This window comes from Rattus norvegicus, chromosome 4 (assembly GCF_036323735.1).
Source record: "Rattus norvegicus strain BN/NHsdMcwi chromosome 4, GRCr8, whole genome shotgun sequence".
In the NCBI taxonomy this organism is placed as follows: Eukaryota; Metazoa; Chordata; class Mammalia; order Rodentia; family Muridae; genus Rattus; species Rattus norvegicus.
In genome coordinates, this window is record NC_086022.1 from 163,568,536 (window position 1) to 163,593,898 (window position 25,363).

Consider the following 25,363-nt stretch of genomic DNA (forward strand, 5'->3'; position numbering starts at 1 on the left):
AAAGGTCAAGAGTCAGGAATGAATCCTCTGTTCTTGATCGTGGTGCTGTGTTACTGAGTCATTTATTAAGAATCTTACTTTATACACATTGTGCATAAAATAAAAACACCCTTTAAATTACTATATAGCAAAGTCAACCAGGCGATTGAATAGATTGGTGAAGTATCATGAAGACATGAAGTCTTCAGATATGCATTTTCCCAGGCATGTTGGCATGTACCGGAAATCTCAGGACCGAGGAGATGGGGGAGAAGGACTAGGAGCTCAAGGTCATTTCCAGCTACATAGTGAGTTTGAAGCAGTGCTATTCACATGAGCCTCTGTATGAGTAATAAGTAAATAGACAAAACTAAAACCTACCGCCTTAGGCTGCAGGCAGCAGTCCAGGAGACACTCTTTCAGTGCACTCAGTACATTTTTTTGTTTAAAATATTGAATTTGAGGTATTTGCATTATTACCATATAGTGTCTTCCCAACCAGAGCCAGTCAGAGTCTTGTGGGATATTAAATCAATAGCCACAACTGTATTTATCTTAAAAAAAAAAAACACATAAAATCAGGGTTTATACACTTCAGGAAAAGGCAGATTTCTTGATATTTCTCAAGTGTTTTTGATACATGATCAAATACAACTTTAGCTAGAAGTCGAAACATAATTTTACTCTGAGTTTTTGAAGTATCTGTAGCAAATTTCATCATGCTAGGGCAATGTTTGCTAGGTGTGTGTGTGTGTGTGTGTGTGAGAGAGAGAGAGAGAGAGAGAGACAGACAGACAGACAGACAGACACACACACACACACACACACACACACACACACACACACAGAACAATGACTTTGGTCATCAGCCTTTGTTCTTCCTTTGCTCATTTCAGATTAAATTTAAACATATGAAGTATGAGTTGTGTTCCAAGGACTGACAAAATGCTTGAAGAATGGAGGAGTGTGAATGTTGCCAGTACAGGTTGATTTTCAAATGTTCTTTATGCCGTAGTTGCAGAATCATCTTTTGTTATGCTGTTTTTCACATTTATAACTGGAGTGCGGCTCTGCAGCTGTACGCTTGGCTTAATAATCATCCCCATCAAAAGGGAATTACACATTAAACACGACTTGCTAAACATATTTATGATACTCAATACTGTCTCTTGCTCATTCAAAACAATGAGGTATAAATACTGAGAGTTACATCCTAAGCACTTGAGTGCATAAAATGAGGTACTTGGTCCAAAAGATAATTCTGTCTAACATTAGATATTTTTACACAATTGGCAAATTTTACTAGTACATTCTACAAGTCAACTCAGAAGGAAATAATTGTATCTGGTGATAAGTAGAGATATTTCATTTATTTTTCCTTATTCTTTGATAGTTTCATGCATACAATGTATTGTGATTATAGTCAACCTACCATCACTCTTCTTTTTTTAAAAGATTTATTTATTATTTTATGTATTTGAGTACATTGTTGCTGTCCTCAGACACACCAGAAGAGGGCATTGGATCCTGTTAAAGATGGTTGTGAGCTACCATGTGGTTGCTGGGAATTGAATTCAGGACCCCTAGGAAGGGCAGTCAGCTCTCTTAACCACTGACCCATCTCTCCAGCCCTCCATCACTCTTCTTATCCTTCCTTCCTCTGAATTTCATCTACTGCAGAGCAAATTCCCTCCCGCATTTGTGCTCCCCCCCCACCCCCTGTCTTTGATGCACTGAGTTTGTTGGGGTTGTTTGCGGGAGCAATGGGCAACTCACCAGTGGCTGCAACACTGAGGAAAATGCTGCCCTCTCGATTGGAAACCATCAACTCTCACAAAGGGGGTTGGGTGTCATGGCAGCTCCCCATCCCTGGTGGATGCTGAAGGCGTCTTGTGCAGGTGTCCTTGGCTGCTCTTTGCTTATGATCAGTACAGACCTGTCATAACCAGAAGGCAGTTTACAGCAATCCTCCTCACTCGTTCCTACATTCTGCCGTTTCTTCTCTGATTCATGGCTGAGCATACAGTTCTCACTTACCCTTCATACTCCGGCCAGATGAGTCTCTGCACGAATGGTTGACTTCTGTAAAAAGTAGATTCTCTGGCCAAGGCGGGAAGCTGCTCTAGTCTAGGTGTACAAAAGAAAGCAGTTGGACAACACATCCATTTACCGTTTTGAGGAAGCTCACATATCCTGTGTGCATGCCTTCCTGTGTAGAGGCCTCAAATCTGATTGCAGAGCAGTTGGTTACTCCATAACACTCATGTCAGCATTGCCTCAGTGGCAAACCTGGCCTGGCAGGTCACTAACTTATCACACTGGCTCTAGAGCTTGGTATGACCACTGACTACTCTGCTTTTCCAGCAGAAGTCTGTGTACCTCCTGGCACAATGAATGGTCACTAGAAGGGAAGGAGCCCCCAGCTTTGTTCTACGATGGTTTCTCTGTACCCTGTAACTGAGATATGTGGTATCTTCAGGAACGGAGACTTACCATCTGTTTTGGGGGGCCAACCAGGAGGAATGACAATTGCATTATTTGAGAATCCTCTGAGATCTCTCTGGCCAACAATCCACAGGGTGGTATCTTGTGTGTGGCACTGTGTTCTTAATTCTAAAACCCATGGTCTGGGAGCAGCACTATCCACACATTCAGGGTACCTCCATTTTAAGCTCTTTTGTCTATTTTTAAGTAGCTCACAAAATAGTAGATTTTCACATGACTTTCCACAAAAGGTTCACTTCTCGGATTTTAGACGTTATTCTTCGGGAGTGACATGATGGCCCTACTGTATTAAAAGGTTCTCGTGCCTTATCTTTCTTCCTGCATTACTACCTATTACTCTAGCCTACTGAGTGCTTGAGAAAAACTCCCAGTGTTTAACTTTACTGTAAAATTATCTAGTCTTTACGCAGGTATTTGTACATTCCTTCAGATAATACTAATTTCATTTCATTTGTTAATGGTTTAGATTTAAAGACAAAAACGTGGTTTACATGATGTCCTTCTCTACGTCTCCAGACTGAAAGGGAAGGGTCATCCTTCACACACATTTCCCCGTAGAAAAGGACGAAGAACTCGGGAGCCCAATTTTAACACTGGAACTTGTGGGATGATGTCATCATAGAACGAGGCCTGTCATTGGATGAGAAGGAAGGATAGGCGGGAGAAAAGTTTGAGGGAAGAAGAGGAGACTGAAACGGAAGGAGGAATGAGAAAGAGGAGAAACCGAGAGAGAACATGGAGGCTGGCGTTAAGATTCCATGCTGTAACTTTACAGGTTGTTATGAATGTTCTTAAGGGATGGATGTGTACAGGGCTTTGTATGTTTAGGTGGGCAATTATATCTTATCGATTGTATCAGAGGTTATTGTGTTGTGTGTTCTTTCTTGTGGCGATTTGACTTTGGGGGAGTGTGTGGCGGCAGAGACACTGGGCCGCCACAGAGTTGGGATGGGTGCTTCTGGCAAGGTGTCTACCAGATATTTTGGGGCACTGCAGTGCTGGATCTAGCGGGGATAAAAGACAGCCTTTTTATAATTTTGCAATAACAAAACTGAAATGAGGATAAAAGATTCTGTCTAACGCACCCAGAACGCCCGTCCTGGACTCTTCAATGGATACCAGTGGGAGAGGAAAGGGTGGATCGCTCTTTATTAGAAGAGACCAAAGTGTCAACAACCAACTGTAAACTCTAAACTGGGACTGGGCTCTAGATTGAGAAGGGAGTGTCTAAACTGTATTAATGAGACTTTAGTAAAACTTAGAAAATTCAGATGTAGAGTGTATCTTAGAAGGTGAGGTTGGTTTTTTTCCTTAGTTTTTTTTCTCTATGTGCAATTTTCAAGTCATTGAGAAAAGAGGAGTCCAGGGAGGGGTGAAGTACATTTGCAAAACCTTACAACGATGACTGGGCCTGGGTTGAGAGGTATCAGTGTACACTGAACATGCTCCTTCTTTCCATTTCCAGTAAATGTGAAAAGTCCCAAGTGCTGTATTTTCAACTTGCAGCTGTATATTAGGACACCAGGTGGCGATAGACTCACTTTTGAGATTCCGTGAAAACACTTCTGTAACTCACACAGTGTGCAGAAGCAAGCCTTGCTAATGTAACATCTTCCCTGGTTTGCCCAATGTAGGAAGAGAACAAGCGAAGGTGCCTCAAAAGGCAGGGGGCCCTGAGAAAGTTCACCAATGATTAGTTAATGTGAAAATCATCTGGGAGTCTAAGAGGCAACGGTTGGTAGCTTTCAGAGAGATCTGGATTCGAGTCCAAGCTCTCCTGCTGATTAATTTTGTGACTCAAAGCTCAAGGCACAAGCTTTGGACAAAATGAGGGAACTGGTTTTGAAGATTTGAGGCAGCTTTTCTTCTGGTCAGAAGAACTACCATTTCCCTTTTGGTTACACGCACGTGCACACACCCACATCCACACCCACACCCACATCCACACCCACACCCACACTCACACCCACACTCACACACACACACGAGAGAGAGAGAGAGAGAGAGAGAGAGAGAGAGGAAGAAGGAGAGAAAGAGTAATAAATAATATTAAAAATTTGAACTGGCAGTAGTGGTGCACACCTTTAATCCCACCACTTGGGAGGCAGAGGCAGGAAGATCTCTAAGTTTGAGGCCAGCCTAGTCTACAGAGCAAGTTCCAGGACAGTCAGGGCTACACAGAGAAATCCTATTTCAAAAAAAACTCAAAAACTGTATTTTTAGATATATATGCAATTACAGATACTATGAAAATTTTCTGCCCAGTGTCTCTATTTGCAGAACAGAAACTGTTTCTAAAGCAAAGAGGTGGATTGGTGAGAACTAAGTTATTGTTGGCCAGGAGTATAAAGTTCCCCTGCGCTATTGCACAGTGAGGTAACTATAGATAATGAGAAACTCTGTAGGGGGGGCTAAAAGAATGATTTAATGCTTTTATCATTAAGAAATGATAATTGTTTGCATAGTTAGCTATGTGTACCCTGTTTCAGACATTATCCACTGTGTTCATGTATCTAAACATAGTACCCTAGAAATATGTACCCTTTTTTTTTTCTTCTTTTTTTCAGAGCTGGGGACCGAACCCAGGGCCTTCCGCTTGCTAGGCAAGTGCTCTACCACTGAGCTAAATCCCCAACCCCATATGTACACTTTTTTAAAGATTTGGGGTGTGTGTGTGTGTGTGTGTGTGTATGTGTGTGTGTGTGTGTAGCACCCACAGACACCAAAAGAAAGTATCAGATCTACTGGAATTAGAGTTACAGGAAACTGAGCTACTCTACATGAATGCTGACATCCAAACGCAGACCCTTTGAAGGAGCAGCTAGCACTGTTCACCACTGAGCCAACGTCCCAGGCCTGGTGTTATGATTTTATACATCAAAATTTCAATGAAAATATCAAATGCCTGGACCTCTGTTAGTTTTACCAGAGAAGCCAGCTGTTTGAGGCCAGTTATGTCTCCTGCTTCTAAATCTCCTACCAGGGAGGCTGGATAAAGTAACAGATTAAAAATGAAGAACCACACAGAGATGGGGGGATTTTGAACTGGCAAGATTGAAATGTTACATATTAATTTTTTTTTTAAAAAATTACTTGTTTATGTATGTGAGTACACGTGACTGTCTTCAGACACCAGAAGAGGGCAACAGATCCCATTACAGAGGTTGCGAGCCACCGTGTGGTTGTGAAGAAATAAATTTCATAGATGCAAGAAACAAAGTTGTAAGAACGAAGTTCTGTGAATACAGGAGCAAGGTCTTGGTGGTCAGAGTGACCAGGCTTAATGGAAACTAGCCAAAACAAAAACAACTGTTCTCAGAAAGACCCCCCTACCCCTCCCTGTGGTGAATCCCGAGAACGATCACAGGGTGTCATCCTGACCCTGCCCAACCACCCAGTTCACCCCCTCTAAGGGACGCGCCAACTTAGCCCTTTCCCAGTGATTCACCAAGGCCAGGTATAGGGCTGGATAAGGAAAGTGACTAATTGAGCCAAGAACAGCCCCTTGAGCAGACCGGCCAATACCTGACCAGATCCTTTGTCCTGTGTACCATCACTGAGAATGGGCCAGCTAACCCTGTTGCTGAAGTCTGCCCTCTGTAAAGAATAAAAGTCGTGTGCTTTTTGGGTTCCGGGTTGCCTCTCCCTGGATGGATGAGCAACACCACGTACATAGAATAAAAAACCTCATGCTATTGCAGCGGTCACTTTGTCAATCTGTGCTCTGTGGGTTGCGCTCCTGAGGTGAGGCCACTTCGGGGTCTTACAGTTGCTGGGAATTGAACTCAGGACCTCAGGGCTTTTAACCACTGAGCCATCTCTCCAGTCCCACATATTTCTTTTTTGGAAAAGGAAATAGACTGGCCTTCTAAGGAAAATTACACCGTATACTATGCCACAATCACCTTGCTCAGAGCTCCTTCTAGGAGTCTGCTGCCTTATGCTACCCTTTCAAAGTTGCAGCTGTGAATTTAGCATTCAGAAACTTAGAAAACACCCGGATCTTGACGATGCCTGCATAGTCAGGATACGGATGAAAGGAAAATTATACAGATTTGAGGTTTAAAAATATGAAGTTAAAAGAATAAGTTTTAAATTCAGGCTCAGGGCTAAACACTGTGAAAAGCAAGTCCAGGCAGCCCCGCCCTGCCGCTAGAACTAACAGACCATAAAAGGAAAGGAATGCAGAACAGACCAGGAGTACCGGATCTGACTCACAGGCCACCTGGCAGGAAGAGATAAGCCCCAGCCCCCGACATCCAGGACGCCCCAAACCTGCCAATGTGTGTAGCTATACCTTATTACCTCATCATGTGAAATAGCCAATCATATGTGAACATGTCTATGTGCCTCGTTTGAATCCACCAGTCCCCGTAACTATGCATCTGCTTCTGTACGCCTGCTTCTGCTTCCCCAATCCCTATAAAAGCCCCATGCTGGTGCTGCTGGGTGCGCAAGTCCTCCGAAGAGACTGTGTGCCCGCAGGTACCTGTGTTTTCCAATAAACCCTCTTGCTGATTGCATCCGAGTGGACTTGGCTCGGTCATTGGGCGCTTGGGACTCCTCCTGAGGGAAAGGTCCTCTCTGGGGGTCTTTCACGGAGAACCGGGCGCAGGCCTGCAAGATTTAAAAAGAAACACACAGACTCGGGCCACTGTTTCAAGAAAATGAATGCCAAAGTTTTTACTGGGTACACAGAATATATACCCCAACCACTGAGTGGAAGCACAATGGCGGAGACAGAAACTGAAACTAAAGCTGAGACCAAAAGATCTAGTGTTCAGGTGCTAGCTACCCGCTATGGCAGACAGGAAGGCCAGGATGTTTCTTCAAGAGAACAAAGGCTTTCACATGCATTGGCGAAGCTCAGCAGGGGGCAAACACTGACAAAACCCAGCGTGGTAGGGAGATGATCCCTACCCCTTACAGAGCAGCTAGTGACAGTGGCCCAGGAAGAGAGACTCATTCTTTTTTTGCGGATGTGGCCATTGGTAGTTTTCTCATGGACACATACTGATTTTTTTTTCATCTTTATTAAATTGGGTATTTCTTATTTACATTTCGATTGTTAGTCCCTTTCCCGGTTTCCGGGCCAACATCCTCCTCCCCTTCTATATGGGCTTCCCCTCCCCATCCTCCCCCCATTACCACCCTCCCCCCAACAATCACATTCACTGGGGGTTCAGTCTTGGCAGGACTGGTTGCACACATGTTCACTCCAGCTAACTGTCAAGAGCAGTGCTGCTGTTGTTTCTGACTAACTTACTATGTGGCCCAATTTATTAGTTACTTTTCTGTTGTTATGATAAAACACAATGACCAAGGTGACATGTAGAAGAAAGAGGTTAATTGGCTTTCTGTTCCAGAGGGTCAGATTCCATAGTGGCAGGAAGAAGACAGAAAGTATGGCACCTGGAGCAGAGAGCCAAGAGCTCATGTCTTTGGATCAAAAGCGTGAAGCAGAGCAAAGTCCGAGGCAGTGAGGCTTTTACTCTCAAAGGCTTTCTCCAGTGACATCCCTCCAGCAAGGTTGCACTCCCTAAACCTTCCCAAACAGTGCCACCAATCCACCACACCCAGGCTGGCCTTGAACCTGATAACCCTCCTGGAATAGCTTTCCCATTGTCGTTGACACAGACATGAGGCACCAGTCCCTGCAGAGGAGCATTTTAATGATTTTTGCAAATGGCTATTTTGCAGATGACCTCAGACACAGAGACCAACGAAGGTCACACAGACTCCAGGATTAGAATCCAGTGACCCTCAGCTGCCTGGTCTTCTTTCCACAGAACTCCCTCACAGGATGGCACATCTGTGTCTGCGTACGTTTACATCTACACAACGAAGACTCTATAAGACTCAGTGCTTTCAGAGTCCATGCTTTGTGCCAGTGCTGCACTGGGAGGCAGGCAGCAGAGACAGACAGGTCAGGCAGAGATCTGGTGTGGATGGTAAAGTAATCCAGGTGTGATTCGCAGTCAGGAGTCATTACACATGCATTCACATTTTAGTTCCTTTTGGCAGACCCATATATTGTCTGAATCACAGCTCTCAGAAAGCACTTTGTCCTGTGAGACGGAGGCACAGCTGTCCTTTTCAGTGTCACCAGTGATGCTTAATCTGAGGAGGAAGAGAATGGCCACCCTTAGTGTTTAGGACTTTCTAGTATTATCCTGTCTGCAGTTGATTTCCTTTGGACTTAAAAGGAGAGAGGAGAATGCACAGTTATCACAGTAGAGTAAACACAACATCATATTGTAAACATTGAAGACAGAGCTGATAGAAACCTCTAAAACTTGTTGTTTCTTCATTGGCAAAGAATCCTTCCAGCAATAATCTTGTAGGAAAAGGAGAAGGCTGAGGAAGAGATAATTAGTTTCTTTATTCTACCTCATCGATTTACACTCTAACACATGTGAAATGCCTCATGTTGTTGCCTTCAGGTTTGTTTAATATACAGGGTCAGGGGCTGGAGAGATTGCTCAGTGGTTGAGAACACTGGCTGCTCTTGGACAGGATCTGAGTTCAGTTCCCAGAACCCACATGGTTGCTCACAGTGTCTGGAACTCCAGTCCCAAGGGATCTGATACCCTCTTCTGGCTTCTGTGGACACCAGGACACTCATATACATAAAACAAAATAGATCTCTAAAAATAGATTAATATCAGAGAAGCATAAATTCACACACACACACACACACACACACACACACACACACACACACGCGCGCGCGCGTGTATGTGGTTTAACTAGCTAATAGTTGGGGAAGTGTTAAGATAACCATGAATGCATGACAACAGTTACACACAGTAGGGGCACAATGAATGTATTCAATATACAGAGTGAGATCAGGGTCTAGATCACAGAACTGGAGGCAGAGGGGGAAACAGGCTCAGCTCACGTGATATACAGTCACAATTCCTTTCTTAGGTTGGTAAGCATTTAATTAACACATAAGTTTCAAATGTGCATGGCTCCCATCGCTCCATGCTGGTGAAAACCCAACTAGAATTCAATCTCAGGGTTGATTGTAAGGGAGAGATGAGTTCTAAATGCACTGCTGGATCTTAAAAGAAGGTGGCATATGACCGTGGGCGGGGCTCTCTCACGGTGTCCTTCCTTTGTTTAGATCCTCATGGAGCCATTGATCTTGAGAGACAATCTGGGGTCATCCTGGTGATCTGCATGCTACTCCAGCCATGATTCTCCCTCTTTTCTCTCTTCCACCCTTCTGGATCTTTCTTCAGCTCTCAGGATAATTTCCTTCGTGCTGATCTGTTTAAGTCAATGACTTCCTTTCAAAATTCCATTAAGACTTCCCAGGACTTCTCCTACCAGACTCCTGAGGGGTTCTCTAGCATTCCTTATTAATTCCCAAAACAATCCTGTTAGGGAAACTGTTTCTCCCTTTTCCTTACCTGAAAGCCAGGGACAGAGAGTTAAAACAACAGTGGACTTGCGTGACTGACACTCTTCCGACTGAGCTTGGCAGCCTCCAGGCTGACAGATGCTTTTGTGAAATCACAGTTTCACTTTGTCCTCAGAGTAGTGACAGATTCGCTGAGCTTACTCTGCACACTTCACTTCTCTATTGTACGCCAACTTGGTCTGTTTAACAATTTCCATACTTCATACATTGTCATTTCATGTTAAGTAAACCTACATGTGTTTCAGCATTTGACATTCCAATCCCATGTGTTCTGAGTAACAAGTACATTTTCCATATCAATTTGTGTGATTTGCTTAAGTTTGTTCAAACAAGATTACTAAAACAATCCTCCATACCACTCCTGAAAACCTCACTGAAATCACTGTATAGAAATTTGACTCAATCCTACATACTTTTGCTTATGAAATGAATGAATATCTTCTCTTATTATACGATCATGAACATTGCTAAATTGTATATCTTAACTCTGAGGTTAAGCTCTCTCACTGCATTCACGGTTACCATGACAACTCACACAGGAAGAAAATGAGGCGCCTTGAACTGTGAATCAACATAATTTTCCTCTCTTGTTTATTTGTGATATTTTGTTACAACAATAAAAACTGATTAATGTCTGTTTCTGCCACAGCTCTTCAAGTAAGGGTCTCATAACACCAGTTAATCTGTAATGTAACCTATGACTTTGTGGTCATTTCCCTCAGCTGTCAAAGCTCTAAACTAACACCTGCTGCTTCTTCTTCCACATTCACTCTTCCTCTACTGGTTGGGACTGAGAAACCAGCCTCATGACACAATATGGATATTTGAACCACGGCATGAACAGTACCATTTAAGTAATTCTTTGAAACATATGTAAAGCATAAGGGGGAAAAGAGAAAATTTCTATGTGCCTATAGGCTCTAAGTAGACATTCTAAAAATGCACTTATGGGGGATACCCAGAGGGGCCCCCACCCACTCAGAGAAGAGGGGAGGGGAAAGAATTGTGGGAGGGGATGACCTTGAGGGGGCAGTGAGTGAGATGTAAAGTGAATTAATTAAAAAATTAAATTAAAAAATGTATATCCTTTCCAAAGAAATTAGTATAGTACCCAGCCTTAGAACGTCATTGTTTATACATACATACATACATACATACATACATACATACATACATATGACCTGATAAAAGGCTGGTATCTTTTCATACATGGAAATTTTCAACTTTGAAATCATATTTTCAGACTGTTCATATATCAGTGTAGAGCCCTACAGTGTTCTGACCTGAAATGAATATTCAAATTAGCTCTTCTAGTATATATTATATATGTACTCCATATATATATTCCACATATATATTCCATACACACACACACACACACACACACACACACACACACACACACACACACGTATATATGGGAGTAGTCCTGCTGCTTGCTGATTGGTTCCTGAGTAAGCTCTGAAGCCCCTCCCACTATACCAATTAACCTTTTTTTTTTTTTTTTTTTGTTAAGGAGAAGGCTTTGAATAGGAAAAGAGCTGGAGGCTGGTGCTGGAGGGGGAATGAGAGCAGAGCAGGGAGACAGAGCAGAGAGCACCGATGGAGGCACAGGCAGGGGAGGCAGGTGGAGGAGATAGCTAACTGAGGGACTGCACCCAGCAAAAAGGCTAGCAGGCTTATACTGCACAGACTCTCCATGTCTTTATTATTAAACCCAAAGGGGGAACCCCCAAAGCCCCTGCAACAGAAATAAATATTCAAATTATCTCTTCTAGTACTCACACATCAGAATTTAAAGTCGAGCCGTTTATCCACTTCCAGTTCTCGTCTGACAATGTGTAACTTAATCCAATCCAGAATGAGCTGCTTATTCTCTTTGTCAAGTTCCGTAGGAATCTCTACAATCAAAATAGAGCAGAGAACTTAACCCTGAGTCTGTATTGGTGACTCATACTCTACCAGCCTCCTGAAACCTAGTTCAGGGGTCACCTGTATCTGTCCTGAGTCCTCGACATAGTTAATTCTTCCCCCTTTGTGAAATCTGTGCCCCATATTGATGATCCGGAGGACACATGCCTTACATATGCAGTTATTGGCTCACGTGTCCTATTAGTCTCTCAGACTGTGAGCTTCCATAATGTGAAGTCTCCACTTCCTTTGTGTAGAAAATCTGTTAAGTCCAGAGACACTGGTGTAGCTTAAAGAACATGTGAATGTCTCTAGTTTATTGAACAACCTACCAGTTCTTCTTGGTCTTGAACGAGCAGCAACGTGGCTCCTTTTCCACCACAGTCAGCTAGACTTTCCTTCCAAGTGATGGAAGTTTGAGAAACATGAAAGCATTTATCTCGGTGTGAAAGCCAGTCTTTTGGGCACTTTAACTTAGCTGGACTACCTGAAGAGAGAGGAAGATATGGTGTATTATATCCTTTTCCTGCTGAAACATAGTAGTTGCTCTAGTAACATACCATTTTATTAATATGTGCAGGAACAAGATTGTTGTTATGACATATTAAAGAAATAACAATAACAAGGATTACACTTTTTCCTATTAATTTACTTAAGACAAAATTAACTGTTTGGCACAGCATTTTCTTAAGTTAATGATAAAGTAGGCTAGCATCCTATAGGCAAGATCTCAGTCCTCAAGGTGACACCATTTCAAGATGTTTTGAGCCTTATTAACTACCAATCATGAGACCCTCAACTTCCTATGCAGCAATTTCCAATAGCGTAAGATATGGGGATATGCAAAACCAAAAATTTACACAGTATCTACCCACAAATTCAATCCTATGAAGGTTAATAGATGGAAAACTCCAGCACAAGGAGGGAAACTACATCCTAGAAAAAGCAAGAAAGTGGGGCTGGAGAGATGGCTCAGTGGATAAGATCATGGACTGCTCTTCCAGGGGTCCTAAGTTCAATTTCCAACAACCACATGGTGGCTCACAACCATCTGTAATGGGATTTGGCGCTCTCTTCTGGTGTGTCTGAAGACACCTACAGTGTACTCATATACATAAATAATTTAAAAAGAAAAAGAAAAAGGAAGAAAGTAATCCTCTTGCAACAAATTCAAAAGAAAATAGTCACACAAACATAATTCAACCTCTAACAACAAAAATAATAGGAAGCAACAATCACTATTCCTTAATATCTCCTAACATCCATGGATGAAATTCCTCAATAAAAAAGACATAGACTGTTCGGAGCAATGCCCTTAAAACCCTCCATTATCGATGTTAATATTATGGTTAGAGTTAAGTATGACGGGTTCATGGAAAATCTCCAGCCAGCTGCAGAAGACTAATACAAATCTGGTGGTCAGGATGACTAGTGATATGAGAAACCTGTGACCTTTCTGAGAAACCAACATCTGATGGTCAGGTTGCTTAATGATATGACAAACCTGTGACCTTTCTGACATCCTGTTGATGTCAGCCAATTGCCTGACCACAAGAGCTGTGTCTTTGGTCTGTGTAAATGTTTCCCACTAATCCCTTCCCTCTGTTACCCCTGCTATGGTATAAATTCAGTCTTGGGAAAAAATAAAATTGTCGCCTTGATCAGACTCTTGTCTTGGCATCCTTCTTCGAGTCTCTTGTCCCCCATTGTCTTCTAGGTACTCTCTGCACCCTCATTGACTGTCCTGCAGGATGGAATAACAGACCGGGACAATAGACTAATAAGCTGGATATGTAAACAGGACCTAGTATTTTGTTGCATACAGGAAACACACCTCAGTGACAAAGACAGACACTATGACAGAGTAAAAAGCTGAAAAAAATTTTTTCCAAGCAAATGGTTCCAAGAAACAAGCTGGAGTAGCCAGTCTAATATTGAATAAAATCGACTTTCAACCAAAAGTTATCAAAAAGTATAAGGAAGGAAACTTCATATTCATCAAAGGAAAAAATCTACCAAGATGAACTCTCAATTCTGAACATCTATGCTCCAAATGCAAGGGCACCCACATTCATAAAAGAAACTTTCCTAAAGCTCAAAGCACACATTGCACCTCACACAATAATAGTGGGAGACTTCGACTCTTCACTCTCATCAATGGACAGATTATGGAAACAGAAACTAAACAGAGACACAGTGAAACCAACAGAAGTTATGAACCAGATGGAGTTAACAGATATCTATAGAACATTTCATCCTAAAACAAAAGAATATACCTTCTTCTCAGTACCTCATGGTAACTTTTCCAAAATTGACCATATAATCAGTCACAAAAAAGGCCTCAACAGATAAAAGAAGATTGAAATAACCCCATACATCCTATCAGATCACCGCAGATTATGGTTGGTATTCAACAATAAAAGCAACAGAAAGCCCACATACACATGCAAGCTGAACAAAGGTCTACTCAATGATAACTTAGTCAAGGAAGAAATTAAAGACCTTTTAGAATTTAATGAAAATGAAGGCACAACATACAAAAACTTATGAGACACAATGAAAGCAGTACTAAGAGGAAAACTCATAGCTCTGAATGCCTCCAAAAAGAATATGGAGAGAGCATACACTAGCAGCTTAACAGCACACATGAAAGCTCTAGAACAAAAAGAAGCAAATACACCCAAGAGGAGTAGAAGGCAGGAAATAATCAAACTCAGGGCTGAAATCAACCAAATAGAAACAAAAAGGACTATACAAAGAATCAACAAAACCAGGAGCTGTCTCTTTGAGAAAATCAACAAGATAGATAAACCCTTAGACAGACTAACCAGAGGGCACAGAGGCAGTATCCAAATTAACAAAATCAGAAATTAAAAGGGAGACATAACAGAAACTGAGGGGAAAAAAACTCAGATCCTACTACAAAAGCCTATACACAACAAAACCAGAAAATCTGAATAAAATGGACAATATTCTAGACAGATACCAGGTACCAAAGTTAAATCAGGACCAGATAAATCATCTAAACAGTCCCATAACCCCTAAAGAAATAGAAGCAGTCATCAAAAGTCTCTCAACCAAAAGAAGACCAGGACCCAATGGTTTTAGTGCCGATTTTATCAGACCTTCAAAGAAGGCCTAATTCCAACACTCTTCAAATTATTCCACAAAATAGAAGCATAGGAGAAGGAACACTACCCAATTTGTTCTCTGAAGCCACAACTACGTTTATACCTAAATCACACAAAGACCCAACTAAGAAAATTTCAGATCAATTTCCCTTATGAATATCAATGCAAAAATACTCAATAAAATTCTTGCAAACTGAATCCAAGAACACATTAAAGAAATCATTCACCATGTAGGCTTCATTCCAGAGAAGGGATGCAGAGATGGTTCAATATTCGGAAATCCATCAACATAATCCACTATATAAATCAACTCAAAGAAAAAACCCCACATGGATCCTCATTAGATACTGAGAAAGCATTTGGCAAAATTCAACACCCCTTCATGGCAAAAGTGTTGGAAAGATGAGGAATTCAAGGCCAATACCTAAACATAGTAAAAGCAATACACAACAAACCAGTAGCTAACATCAAACTAAATGGAAAGAAACTTGATGTAATCCTACTAAAACCAGAAACTAGACAAGGCTGCCCACCTTCTCCCTACCTATTCAATATAGTACTTGAAGTCCTATCCAGGCAATTAGACAACAAAAGGACAAAGGGATACAAATTGGAAAGGAACAAGTAAAAATATTACTATTTACAGATGATATGATAGTATTCTTAAGTGACTCCAAAAATTCCACCAGAGAACTTCTAAGCCTGATAAATAATTTCAGCAAAGTTTCTGGATATAAAATTAACTCAAACAAATCAGTAGCCTTCCTCTACTCAAAGGATAAACAGGCTAAGAAAGAAATTAGGGAAACAACATCATTCACAATAGTCCCAAATAATATAAAATACCTTGGTGTGACTAACCAAGCAAGTGAAAGATCTGTCTGACTATAACTTCAAGTCTCTGAAGAAAGAAATTGAAGAAGATCTCAGAAGATGGAAATACTTCCCATGCTCAAGGATTGGCAGGATTAATATAGTAAAAATGGCCATCGTGCTGAAAGCAATCTACAGATTCAATGCAATCCCCATCAAAATTCCAACCCAATTCTTCATCAAGTTAGAGCAATTTGCAAAATTATTTGGAATAACAAAAAACCCCAGTATAGCAAAACAATTCTCAACAATAAAAGAATTTCTGGAAGAATCACCATCTCTGACCTCAAGCTGTATACAGAACAATAATGATAAAAACTGTATGGTATTGGTACAGAGACAGGCAGTTAGATCAGTGGAAGAGAATTGAAAACCCAGACATGAACCCACACACCTATGACAAAGGAGCTAAAATCATCCAGTGGATAAAAGATAGCATTTTCAACCAATGATGCTGGTTCATTCTTATCATCCTGTACAAAGCTTAAGTCCAAATGGGTCAAGGACCTCCACATAAAACCAGATACACTCAAACTAATAGAAGAAAAGTTGGGGGAGAGCCTCAAACACATGGGCACTGGGGAAATTTTCCTGAACAAAACACCAATGGCTTATGCTCTAAGATCAAGAATCAACAAATGGGACCTTGTAAAATTGCAAAGCTTCTGTAAGGCAAAGGACACTGCCATTAGAACAAAATGGCAACCAACAGATTTGGAAAAGACATTTACCAATCCTACATCTGATACAGGGCTAATATCCAATATATACAAAGAACTCAAGAAGTTAGACTCCAGAGAACCAAATAACCCTATTAAAAATGGGGTACAGAGCTAAACAAAGAATTCTCAACTGAGGAATATCAAATGGCTGAGAAGTACCTAAAGAACTGTTCAACATCCTTAGTCATCAAGGAAATGTAAATCAAAACAACCCTGAGATTTCACCTCACACCAGTCAGATCAAAAACTCAGGTGACATCAGATGCTGGTGAGGATGAGGAGAAAGAGGAACACTCCTCCATTTTTGGTGGGATTGCAGACTGGTACAACCATTCTGGAAATCAGTCTGGAGGTTCCTCAGAAAATTGGACATAGTACTACCTGAGGACCCAGCTATAACACTTCTGGACATATACCCAAAAGATGCTCTAACATATAACAAGGACACATGCTCCACTGTGTTCATGGCAGCCTTATTTATAATAATCAGAAGCTGTAAAGAACCCAGATGTCCTTCAACAGAGAAATGGATACAGAAAATGTGGTACATTTACACAATGGGTTACTACTCAGCTATTAAAAACAACGGCTTCATGACATTCATAGACAAAGAGATGGAACTAGAAAATATAATCCTGAGGTAGGTAACCCAATCACCAAAGAACACACATGATATGCACTCTCTGATATTAGCCCAAAAGCTCAGAATACCCAAGATACAACTCACAGACCACATGAAGCTCAAGAAGAAGGAAGACCAAAGTGTTGATGCTTCATTTCTTCTTAGAAGGGGGAAAAATACTCAAGGGAAGAAATACGGAGACAAAGTGTGGAGCAGAGACTGAAGGAAAGGCCATCCAGAGTCTGCCACACAGGGAATCCATCCTATATACAATCACTATACTGAGACACTATTTTGGAAGTCAAGAGGTGCTTGCTGACAGGAGCCTGATACAGCTGTCTCCTGAGAGGCTCTGCCAGAGCCTGACAAATACAGAGGCAGATGCTCACAGCTAACCATTGGACTGAGCATGGCATCCCCAGTGGAGGCGTTAGAGAAAGGACTAAACAAGCTGAAGGGGTTTGCAACCCATAGGACAAACAACACTATCAACCAACCAGACCCCCTCCCAGAGCTTCCAGGGACTAAACCACCAACCGAAGTGTACACATGGAGGGACCCATGGACCAGCCTCATATGTAGCAGAGTATGATCATGTTGGACATCAGTGGGAGGAGAGGCCCTTGTTCCTGCGAAGGCTCAACGCCCTAGTGTAGGGAAATGCCAGGGCAGGGAGGAGGAAGTGGGTGGGTGGGTGGGTGGTGGAGCCCCCTCATAGAAGCAGGGGGATGGAGGATGGGATTTTGGGTTTCCAGAGGGGAAACTGGGAAAGGGGATAACATTTGAAATGTAAATAAATAAAATATCCAATAAACAAAGATTGGGATTCGGCATCTTCACAGGTGGTTGCTGTAAGCCTTGGCTGATGTAACCCCTGGTAAATAGCAAACCTCAGTCTTATTCTTGAGAAACACAAGCCACAAGAATTACCTGTTTTACTCAGGTTCTCTTGAATAAGCACTCGGCATGGCTCCACTGATGGTTTTTGAACTAAGACTCGCACTGGTAAATGAGAAAATAGAGGATTAATGGTGAAAAGAATGGTGGAACTGGTGTGTTCCATTTCTCAGCTCAGGAAACCAAGTTATTTCAACAAACCTGAACTTCCGGACTGAGAATAAAGTATTAGCAAACTGGGATGAGGGAGGAGTTTGAAGACAGAATGTATAAACAAACAAAGAAGAAAGAACACAGAACACGTGGGTTCATACCTCTGTTCAGCCACATACTATCCGATGGCCTTACAGAAGCCCTTAACTTACTGGCACTGACCTCCTGAATCCTCATCTTCAGAATGAGTGTTAGCACACCCTCTCCACCTAAGACAGCTGGTGCCATCGGAGCTTAGAAGCCACTTAAACCAAACACTTGAGCTTTATCATTTTCTTTGTTATGTTTCTGTCACAATTATGATTTATTTTTTTAGGTTCTGGGTACATGTGTGGTGTGTGTGTGTGTGTGTGTGTGTGTGTGTGTGTGTGTGTGTGTGTGTGTGTGTGTGTTGGGGGCTGGGGGCTTGGAGTCAGCTCAGAACACACTCAGACACCAAATTCTCAGCAAAAAGACATTTATTACCCTGGAGGGATCGGGGTGGGGTTGTCTCTGGATCCGGCAAAGACAGCATCAGATGTTTTTGCAAGAGTGAGTTCTTAAGGAGAAAAAGGAGAAGTCTGTGCTAGGGTCAGTTGGGAAGTCCTGATTGGCACGTTAGTCAGGGTAGCCAAATAATGGATTTTGATGACTGGACCTTGATGCTTTGAGAGCTGGACCTCAGTAATCAGCCTCAGGAATAAGTCAGGCATAAGGAAGTGACTGAATAAAGGAATGGACATTGGGGGCTTTAGCAAGGGAGAGGGACAGGGAAAGGACAGAATCTGCTGGCGCCATCTTTGCTATGCTTGGGTCTCTTAGAGAGCCTTTCATGTGTAAGAGCCTCTAATGGGTCTCCGGGTAATTTGGAAGCATGAAGGAAATGTGAAATTTCTCACTGGGTATGGAATACTGTCCTGGACATACTCACGTCATTGATCCTCCCCCAGGATCAAGGGGGCCATATCATATGAAGAGGCATGGATATTTATGACAGAAACAGAGGACAAATTCTGAAGCACAAGCTCTTGCCTCACTTACCTAAAATACTCATCCCAACCAGGGCCAAGACAAGAAGGATCAGCCCAGCGCAGCTGAGCTTCAAAGCCAACCTGTGTGAACGTGGGCACCGACAGGCATCTGTGAAGTTAAATACTTTGTAACTCACTTAAGTCAGTTGAGGACATCTGGAATAACAGTTAAAGGTGGTTTCGACTAACAAGAACAATTTGATTCAAGTAGAGGGTGGGCTGCAGAGAGAAGCCTTTCTCCACCATCTTAAAGCAGAATTCCACGAGATGAATTCTCTGTTAGGTTTAACTGTTTGCTGTGATTAAACAGGACTCAAAGAATAATGCTATGCAAGTATTATGTACAAAGGAGCATTGTCTTAATCAAACTTGATAAATGTAAGATGTGTTGACAGCCGCTGAGTGCTGTCCAAAAATAAATGCTCTGTCCTGTTGTGGAAAGGGAGTCAAAGCATCTCTAAGGAGGATCTTCTTTTAATCAAGAAACATTTTGATACTCAGTTTTGTGGTAATTTTGACTTTCAGTGCTAATGACATATGATTCTATTCCTGGACGTGGAGTCTGCTTCACTAATGCCTACAATGATCTCCATTTTGGATCAAAGGCATGGCATCCAAGGAGAAGCATCTCATGTATTCAGACGGCATTTTCAGTATTTCAGTTGTGTTAGTCCTGCCTTATTGGCTGAGTTTTAAACTCTCTATTGGATAGATGAACTGAAACTGTGGGAGTACCAGACTCTAGGTACACTGCTACACACACACACACACACACACACACACACACACACACACACACACACACACAAAGCACACACACAAAGCACATATTATACAATGTGGCTGTAGTTTTCAGTGTTCTTTCCTTCAATAGAATGCTTTCAAATTTTCTTTTTGCTGTGCTCTGCTCTGTTTCTGAGACAGGGTTGCCCTTGGTCAATGCCCACTGCTAGCTCTCCACGTGGCTGAAGATGACCTTGAGCTCCTGATTCTCCTGCCTCCACCTCCCAAGTGATGGGATTATAGGTGTGCACCAGGCACAACATGTAGAGAGCAAGAGACTATGAAGTACTCTGCCCTAAATGGGACATCTGCACTTCATCCCATCCTCAACCGAGGCTCAGCCATCATCACAGAGGAGGGGGCAAGAATGGCTGCAGAGCCAGAGATGATGGATAACAACAATGAAACACTGTCTTCTAGACACAGCAGAGCAATTGCACACATGAACTTATGCCATTTGTGATAACCGCATAAGCTCAAGTCACACAAAGGCCCAGCATGTCGGGGGTGAGGGGAGTTGGGCATGGAGGTCCAACCCCAGCTGGGGAGACATTGACAGTTGATGACTGCCAGGAGTGGGAGAGTCAGTTTTATTCAAGCTTTTCAAGCCCCTTCTTCCACATTTGCAGCCATAAAGAGGGGAAACAAATGCTTGCACGTATCACACATAACTGGCTCCCTCAAATCCTCCCTCTAGTTATCAAATCCCTCCACCTTTCCCAGACCCATCTGTCAAGTTTATAATAAAGCTTATTTGGTGACTTCTTTCTCAGGGCTTTTTTGTCCTGATTAAAGAAAAAAAAAATCTGTTAATTTAATAGTTCTTGAAAGAAGCCTTAAAGAGTTGTGGTTCCTATTCTTGACGCAATACAGAAAGGCTAGATTTTAAGCACTGCAGTTTTCTTTAAGGAAGCTTAGTTATGTCACAGAACCTCATACCATACCATGGCCACTGTAGACATATTTTTTGCCTCTGCGTCTGTCTCTTCATCCCTAAGTCATGGCACCCTTCACATACACCTCCTGTCAGCCTTCTGTATTGACAGACAGGGTGTCAGCTCCTTCAGTGCTCAGTGCTAGAATGGCGTGGAGAGGAGTCGTGGCATTTGTGCTCTGTAGAGCAGTTTGGACCAGACAAGATGCTTTATAGTGGGTCTGCCTGCTAGAAGCACCCCTGCCCTTGTAGATGTAAATTATCCTTTCTTTGAGGCCCTTGACTAAAGCCAAAAGGAGCGCCTGCCCAAGTTTCACACCGACTAACTGACTAAAGATGGATCCAGTGAGCTTTCCTACTCTCTCTAAAGTTGAACCATCCACGCTCTTCAGCGCCGACAGGAAGGTGCTCAATCGTCAAAGCAATAATTTAAAACTGTAAGAAAAATGATAACTCTGGAAGAACTTCTAATGCTGCAAAGGAAAATGAAGCTACTGACCTGGGGGAAGAGATGGAGGTGATACACACTGAGCCCCCGCGGCAGTCTTGGATGGCTTTAAACTGAGGTAGACACGTGCTGTGTCCATTGTACTTGGGAGAGGCGACATTGAACTGGTGAGCTGGGACAAACTCTGAGGTCTTTGAGGTGAAATAAGGAAAAGGAAGTCGTCTGCAAATGCTCTTCTCGGTGCCCACACCCACCCACTCTTGTGTCTGAGGGTTCCTCCATAGTTACTGCCTGTCCTGCTCACACACCTAATGTCTTTTTTTTTTTTCATCTTTATTAAATTGGGTATTTTTCATTTACATTTCGATTGTTATTCCCTTTCCCAGTTTCCGGGCCAACATCTCCCTAACCCTTCCTCCTCCCCTTCCTTATGGGTGTTCCCCTCCCCTTCCTCCCCCCATTACCACCCTCCCCCCAACAATCACGTTCACTGGGGTTTCAGTCTTGGCAGGACCAAGGGCTTCCCCTTCCACTGGTGCTCTTACTAGGATATTCATTGCTACCTATGGGGTCAGAGTCCAGGGTCAGTCCATGTATAGTCTTTGGGTAGTGGCTTAGTTCCTGGAAGCTCTGGTTGGTTGGCATTGTTGTACATATGGGGTCTCGAGCCCCTTCAAGCTCTTTCAGTCCTTTCTAAGATTCCTTCAACGGTGGTCCCATTCTCAGTTCAGTGGTTTAATGATGACATTCGCCTCTGTATTTGCTGTATACTGGCTGTGTCTCTCAGGAGAGATCTACATCTGGTTCCGGTCAGCCTGCACTTCTTTGCTTCATCCATCTTATCTAGTTTGGTGGCTGTATATGTATGGGCCACATGTGGGGCAGGTTCTGAATGGGTGTTCCTTCAGCTTCTATTCTAAGCTTTGACTCCCTATTCCCTCCCAAGGGTATTCTTATTCCCCTTTTAAAGAAGGAGTGAAGCATTCACATTTTGGTCATCCGTCTTGAGTTTCATGTGTTCTGTGCATCTAGGGTAATTTGAGCATTTGGGCTAATATCCACTTATCAATGAGTGCATACTATGTGTGTATTTCTGTGATTGGGTTACCTCACTCAGGATGATATTTTCCAGTTCCAACCATTTGCCTACGAATTTCATAAAGTCATTGTTTTTGATAGCTGAGTAGTATTCCATTGTGTAGATGTACCACATTTTCTGTATCCATTACCCTGTTGAAGGGCATCTGGGTTTTTTCCAGCTTCTGGCTATTAGAAATAAGGCTGCTATGAACATAGTGGAGTATGTGTCTTTGTTATATGTTGGGGCATATATTGGGTATATGCCCAAGAGAGGTGTAGCTGGGTCCAGAGGTAGTTCAATGTCCAGTCTTCTGAGGAACCTCCAGACTGAGGTCCAGAATGGTTGTACCAGTCTGCAATCCCACCAACAATGGAGGAGTGTTCCTCTTTCTCCACATCCTCTTCAGCATTTGCTGTCACCTGAGTTTTTAATCTTAGCCATTCTCACTGGTGTGAGGTAAAATCTCAGGGTTGTTTTGATTTGCATTTCCCTTATGACTAAAGATGTTGAACATTTCGTTACGTGTTTCTCAGCCATTCAGCATTCCTCAGCTGTGAATTCTTTGTTTAGCTCTGAACCCCATTTTTTTTTCTTTTTTTTTTTTTTTTTTTGGAGCTGGGGACCGAACCCAGGGCCTTGAGCTTGCTAGGCAAGCGCTCTACCACTGAGCCAAATCCCCAACCCCTCTGAACCCCATTTTTAATAGGGTTATTTGCCTCCCTACAGTCTAACTTCTTGAGTTCTTTGTATATTTTGGATATAAGCCCTCTATCAGTTGTAGGATTGGTAAAGATCTTTTCCTAATCTGTTGGTTGCCGTTTTGTCCTAACAACAGTGTCCTTTGCCTTACAGAAGCTTTGCAGTTTTATGAGATCCCATTTGTCGATTCTTGATCTTAGAGCATAAGCCATTGGTGTTTTGTTCAGGAAATTTTCTCCAGTGCCCATGTGTTCAAGATTCTTCCCCACTTTTTCTTCTATTAGTTTGAGTGTATCTGGTTTGATGTGGAGGTCCTTGATCCACTTGGACTTAAGCTTTATACAGGGTGATAAGCATGGATCTATCTGCATTCTTCTACATGCTGACCTCAAGTTGAACCAGCGCCATTTGCTGAAAATGCTATCTTTTTTCCATTGGATGGTTTTGGCTCCTTTGTCAAAAATCAAGTGACCATAGGTGTATGGGTTCATTTCTGGGTCTTCAATTCTATTCCACTGGTCTCTCTGTCTGTCTCTGTACCAATACCATGCAATTTTTATCACTATTGCTCTGTAATACTGCTTGAGTTCAGGGATAGTGATTCCCCCTGAAGTCCTTTTATTGTTGAGGATAGTTTTAGCTATCCTGGGTTTTTTGTTATTCCAGATGAATTTGCAAATTGTTCTGTCTAACTCTCTGAAGAATTGGATTTGTATTTTGATGGAGATTGCATTGAATCTGTAGATCACTTTTGGTATAATGGCCATTTTTACTATGTTAATCCTGCCAATCCATGAGCATGGGAGATATTTCCATCTTCTGAGATCTTCAATTTCTTTATTCAGAGATTTGAAGTTCTTATCATACATATCTTTCACTTGCTTGGTTAAAGTCACACCGAGGTATTTTATATTCTTTGGGACTATTATGAAGGGTGTCATATCCCTAATTTCTTTCTCGGCTTGTTTCTCTTTTGTGTAGAGGAAGGCTACTGATTTATTTGAGTTAATTTTATACCCAGCCACTTTGCTGAAGGTGTTTATCAGGTTTAGTAGTTCTCTGGTGGAACTTTTGGGATCACTTAAATAAACTATCATATCATCTGCAGTAGTGATGTTGTGACATCTTCTTTTCCAATCTGTATCCCTTTGATCTCCTTTCGTTGTCTGATTGCTCTGGCTAGAACTTCAAGAACTATATTGAATAAGTAGGGAGAGAGTGGGCAGCCTTGTCTAGTCCCTGATTTTAGTGGGATTGCTTCAAGTTTCTTTCCATTTAGTTTAATGTTAGCTACTGGTTTGCTGTATATGGCTATTACTATGTTTAAGTATGGGCCTTGAATTCCTAATCTTTCCAGGACTTTTATCATGAAGGGGTATTGAATTTTGTCAAATGCTTTCTCAGCATCTAATGAAATGACCATGTGGTTTTTATCTTTCAGTTTGTTTATATAGTGGATTAGGTTGATGGTTTTCTGTATATTAAACCATCCCTGCGTGCCTAGGATGAAGCCTACTTGATCATGATGGATGATTGTTTTGATGTGCTCTTGGATTCGGTTTGCCAGAATTTTATTGAGTATTTTTGCGTCGATATTCATAAGGGAAATTGGTCTGAAGTTCTCTTTCTTTGTTGGGTCTTTGTGTGGTTTAGGTATAAGAGTAATTGTGGCTTCATAGAAGGAATTCAGTAGCGCTCCATCTGTTTCAATTTTGTGGAATAGTTTGGATAGTATTGGTATGAGGTCTTCTATGAAGATCTGATAGAATTCTGCACTAAACCCATATGGACCTCGGCCCTTTTTGGTTGGGAGATGTTTAATGACTGCTTCTATTTCTTTAGGAGTTATGGAGTTGTTTAAATGGTTTATCTGTTCCTGATTTAACTTTGGTACCTGGTATCTGTCTAGGAAATTGTCCATTTCCTGCAGATTTTCAAGTTTTGTTGAAATATAGGCTTTTGTAGTAGGATCTGATGATTTTTTGAATTTCCTCTGATTCTGTAGTTATGTCTCCCTTTTCATTTTCGATTATGTTAATTTGGACACATTCTGTGTCCTCTCGTTAGTCTGGCTAAGGGTTTATCTATCTGGTTGATTTTCTCAAAGAACCAACTTTTGGTTCTGT

General features: G+C 42.0%; 1 protein-coding gene across 2 annotated transcripts; it reads right to left on the reverse strand.

The window, feature by feature from the left end:
* Positions 1-8,136: 8,136 nt before the first annotated feature.
* Positions 8,137-21,666, reverse strand: Klrb1a (killer cell lectin like receptor B1A). Of its 2 annotated transcripts, none has more exons than NM_001010964.2 (6): positions 21,509-21,612; positions 19,303-19,401; positions 18,103-18,174; positions 12,157-12,311; positions 11,699-11,814; positions 8,137-8,604 (listed from the first exon to the last, which is right to left on the reverse strand). In NM_001010964.2, exons 1-6 carry the CDS (start codon positions 21,594-21,596, stop codon positions 8,463-8,465), a joined length of 672 nt encoding a protein of 223 aa, NP_001010964.1. In that variant the 5' UTR covers positions 21,597-21,612; the 3' UTR covers positions 8,137-8,462. The 2 variants fall into 2 exon arrangements, with proteins under 2 accessions (NP_001010964.1, XP_063142438.1); XM_063286368.1 differs by lacking the exon at positions 8,137-8,604 and adding an exon at positions 8,611-9,759 and having other exon boundaries at positions 21,509-21,666.
* Positions 21,667-25,363: the final 3,697 nt, after the last annotated feature.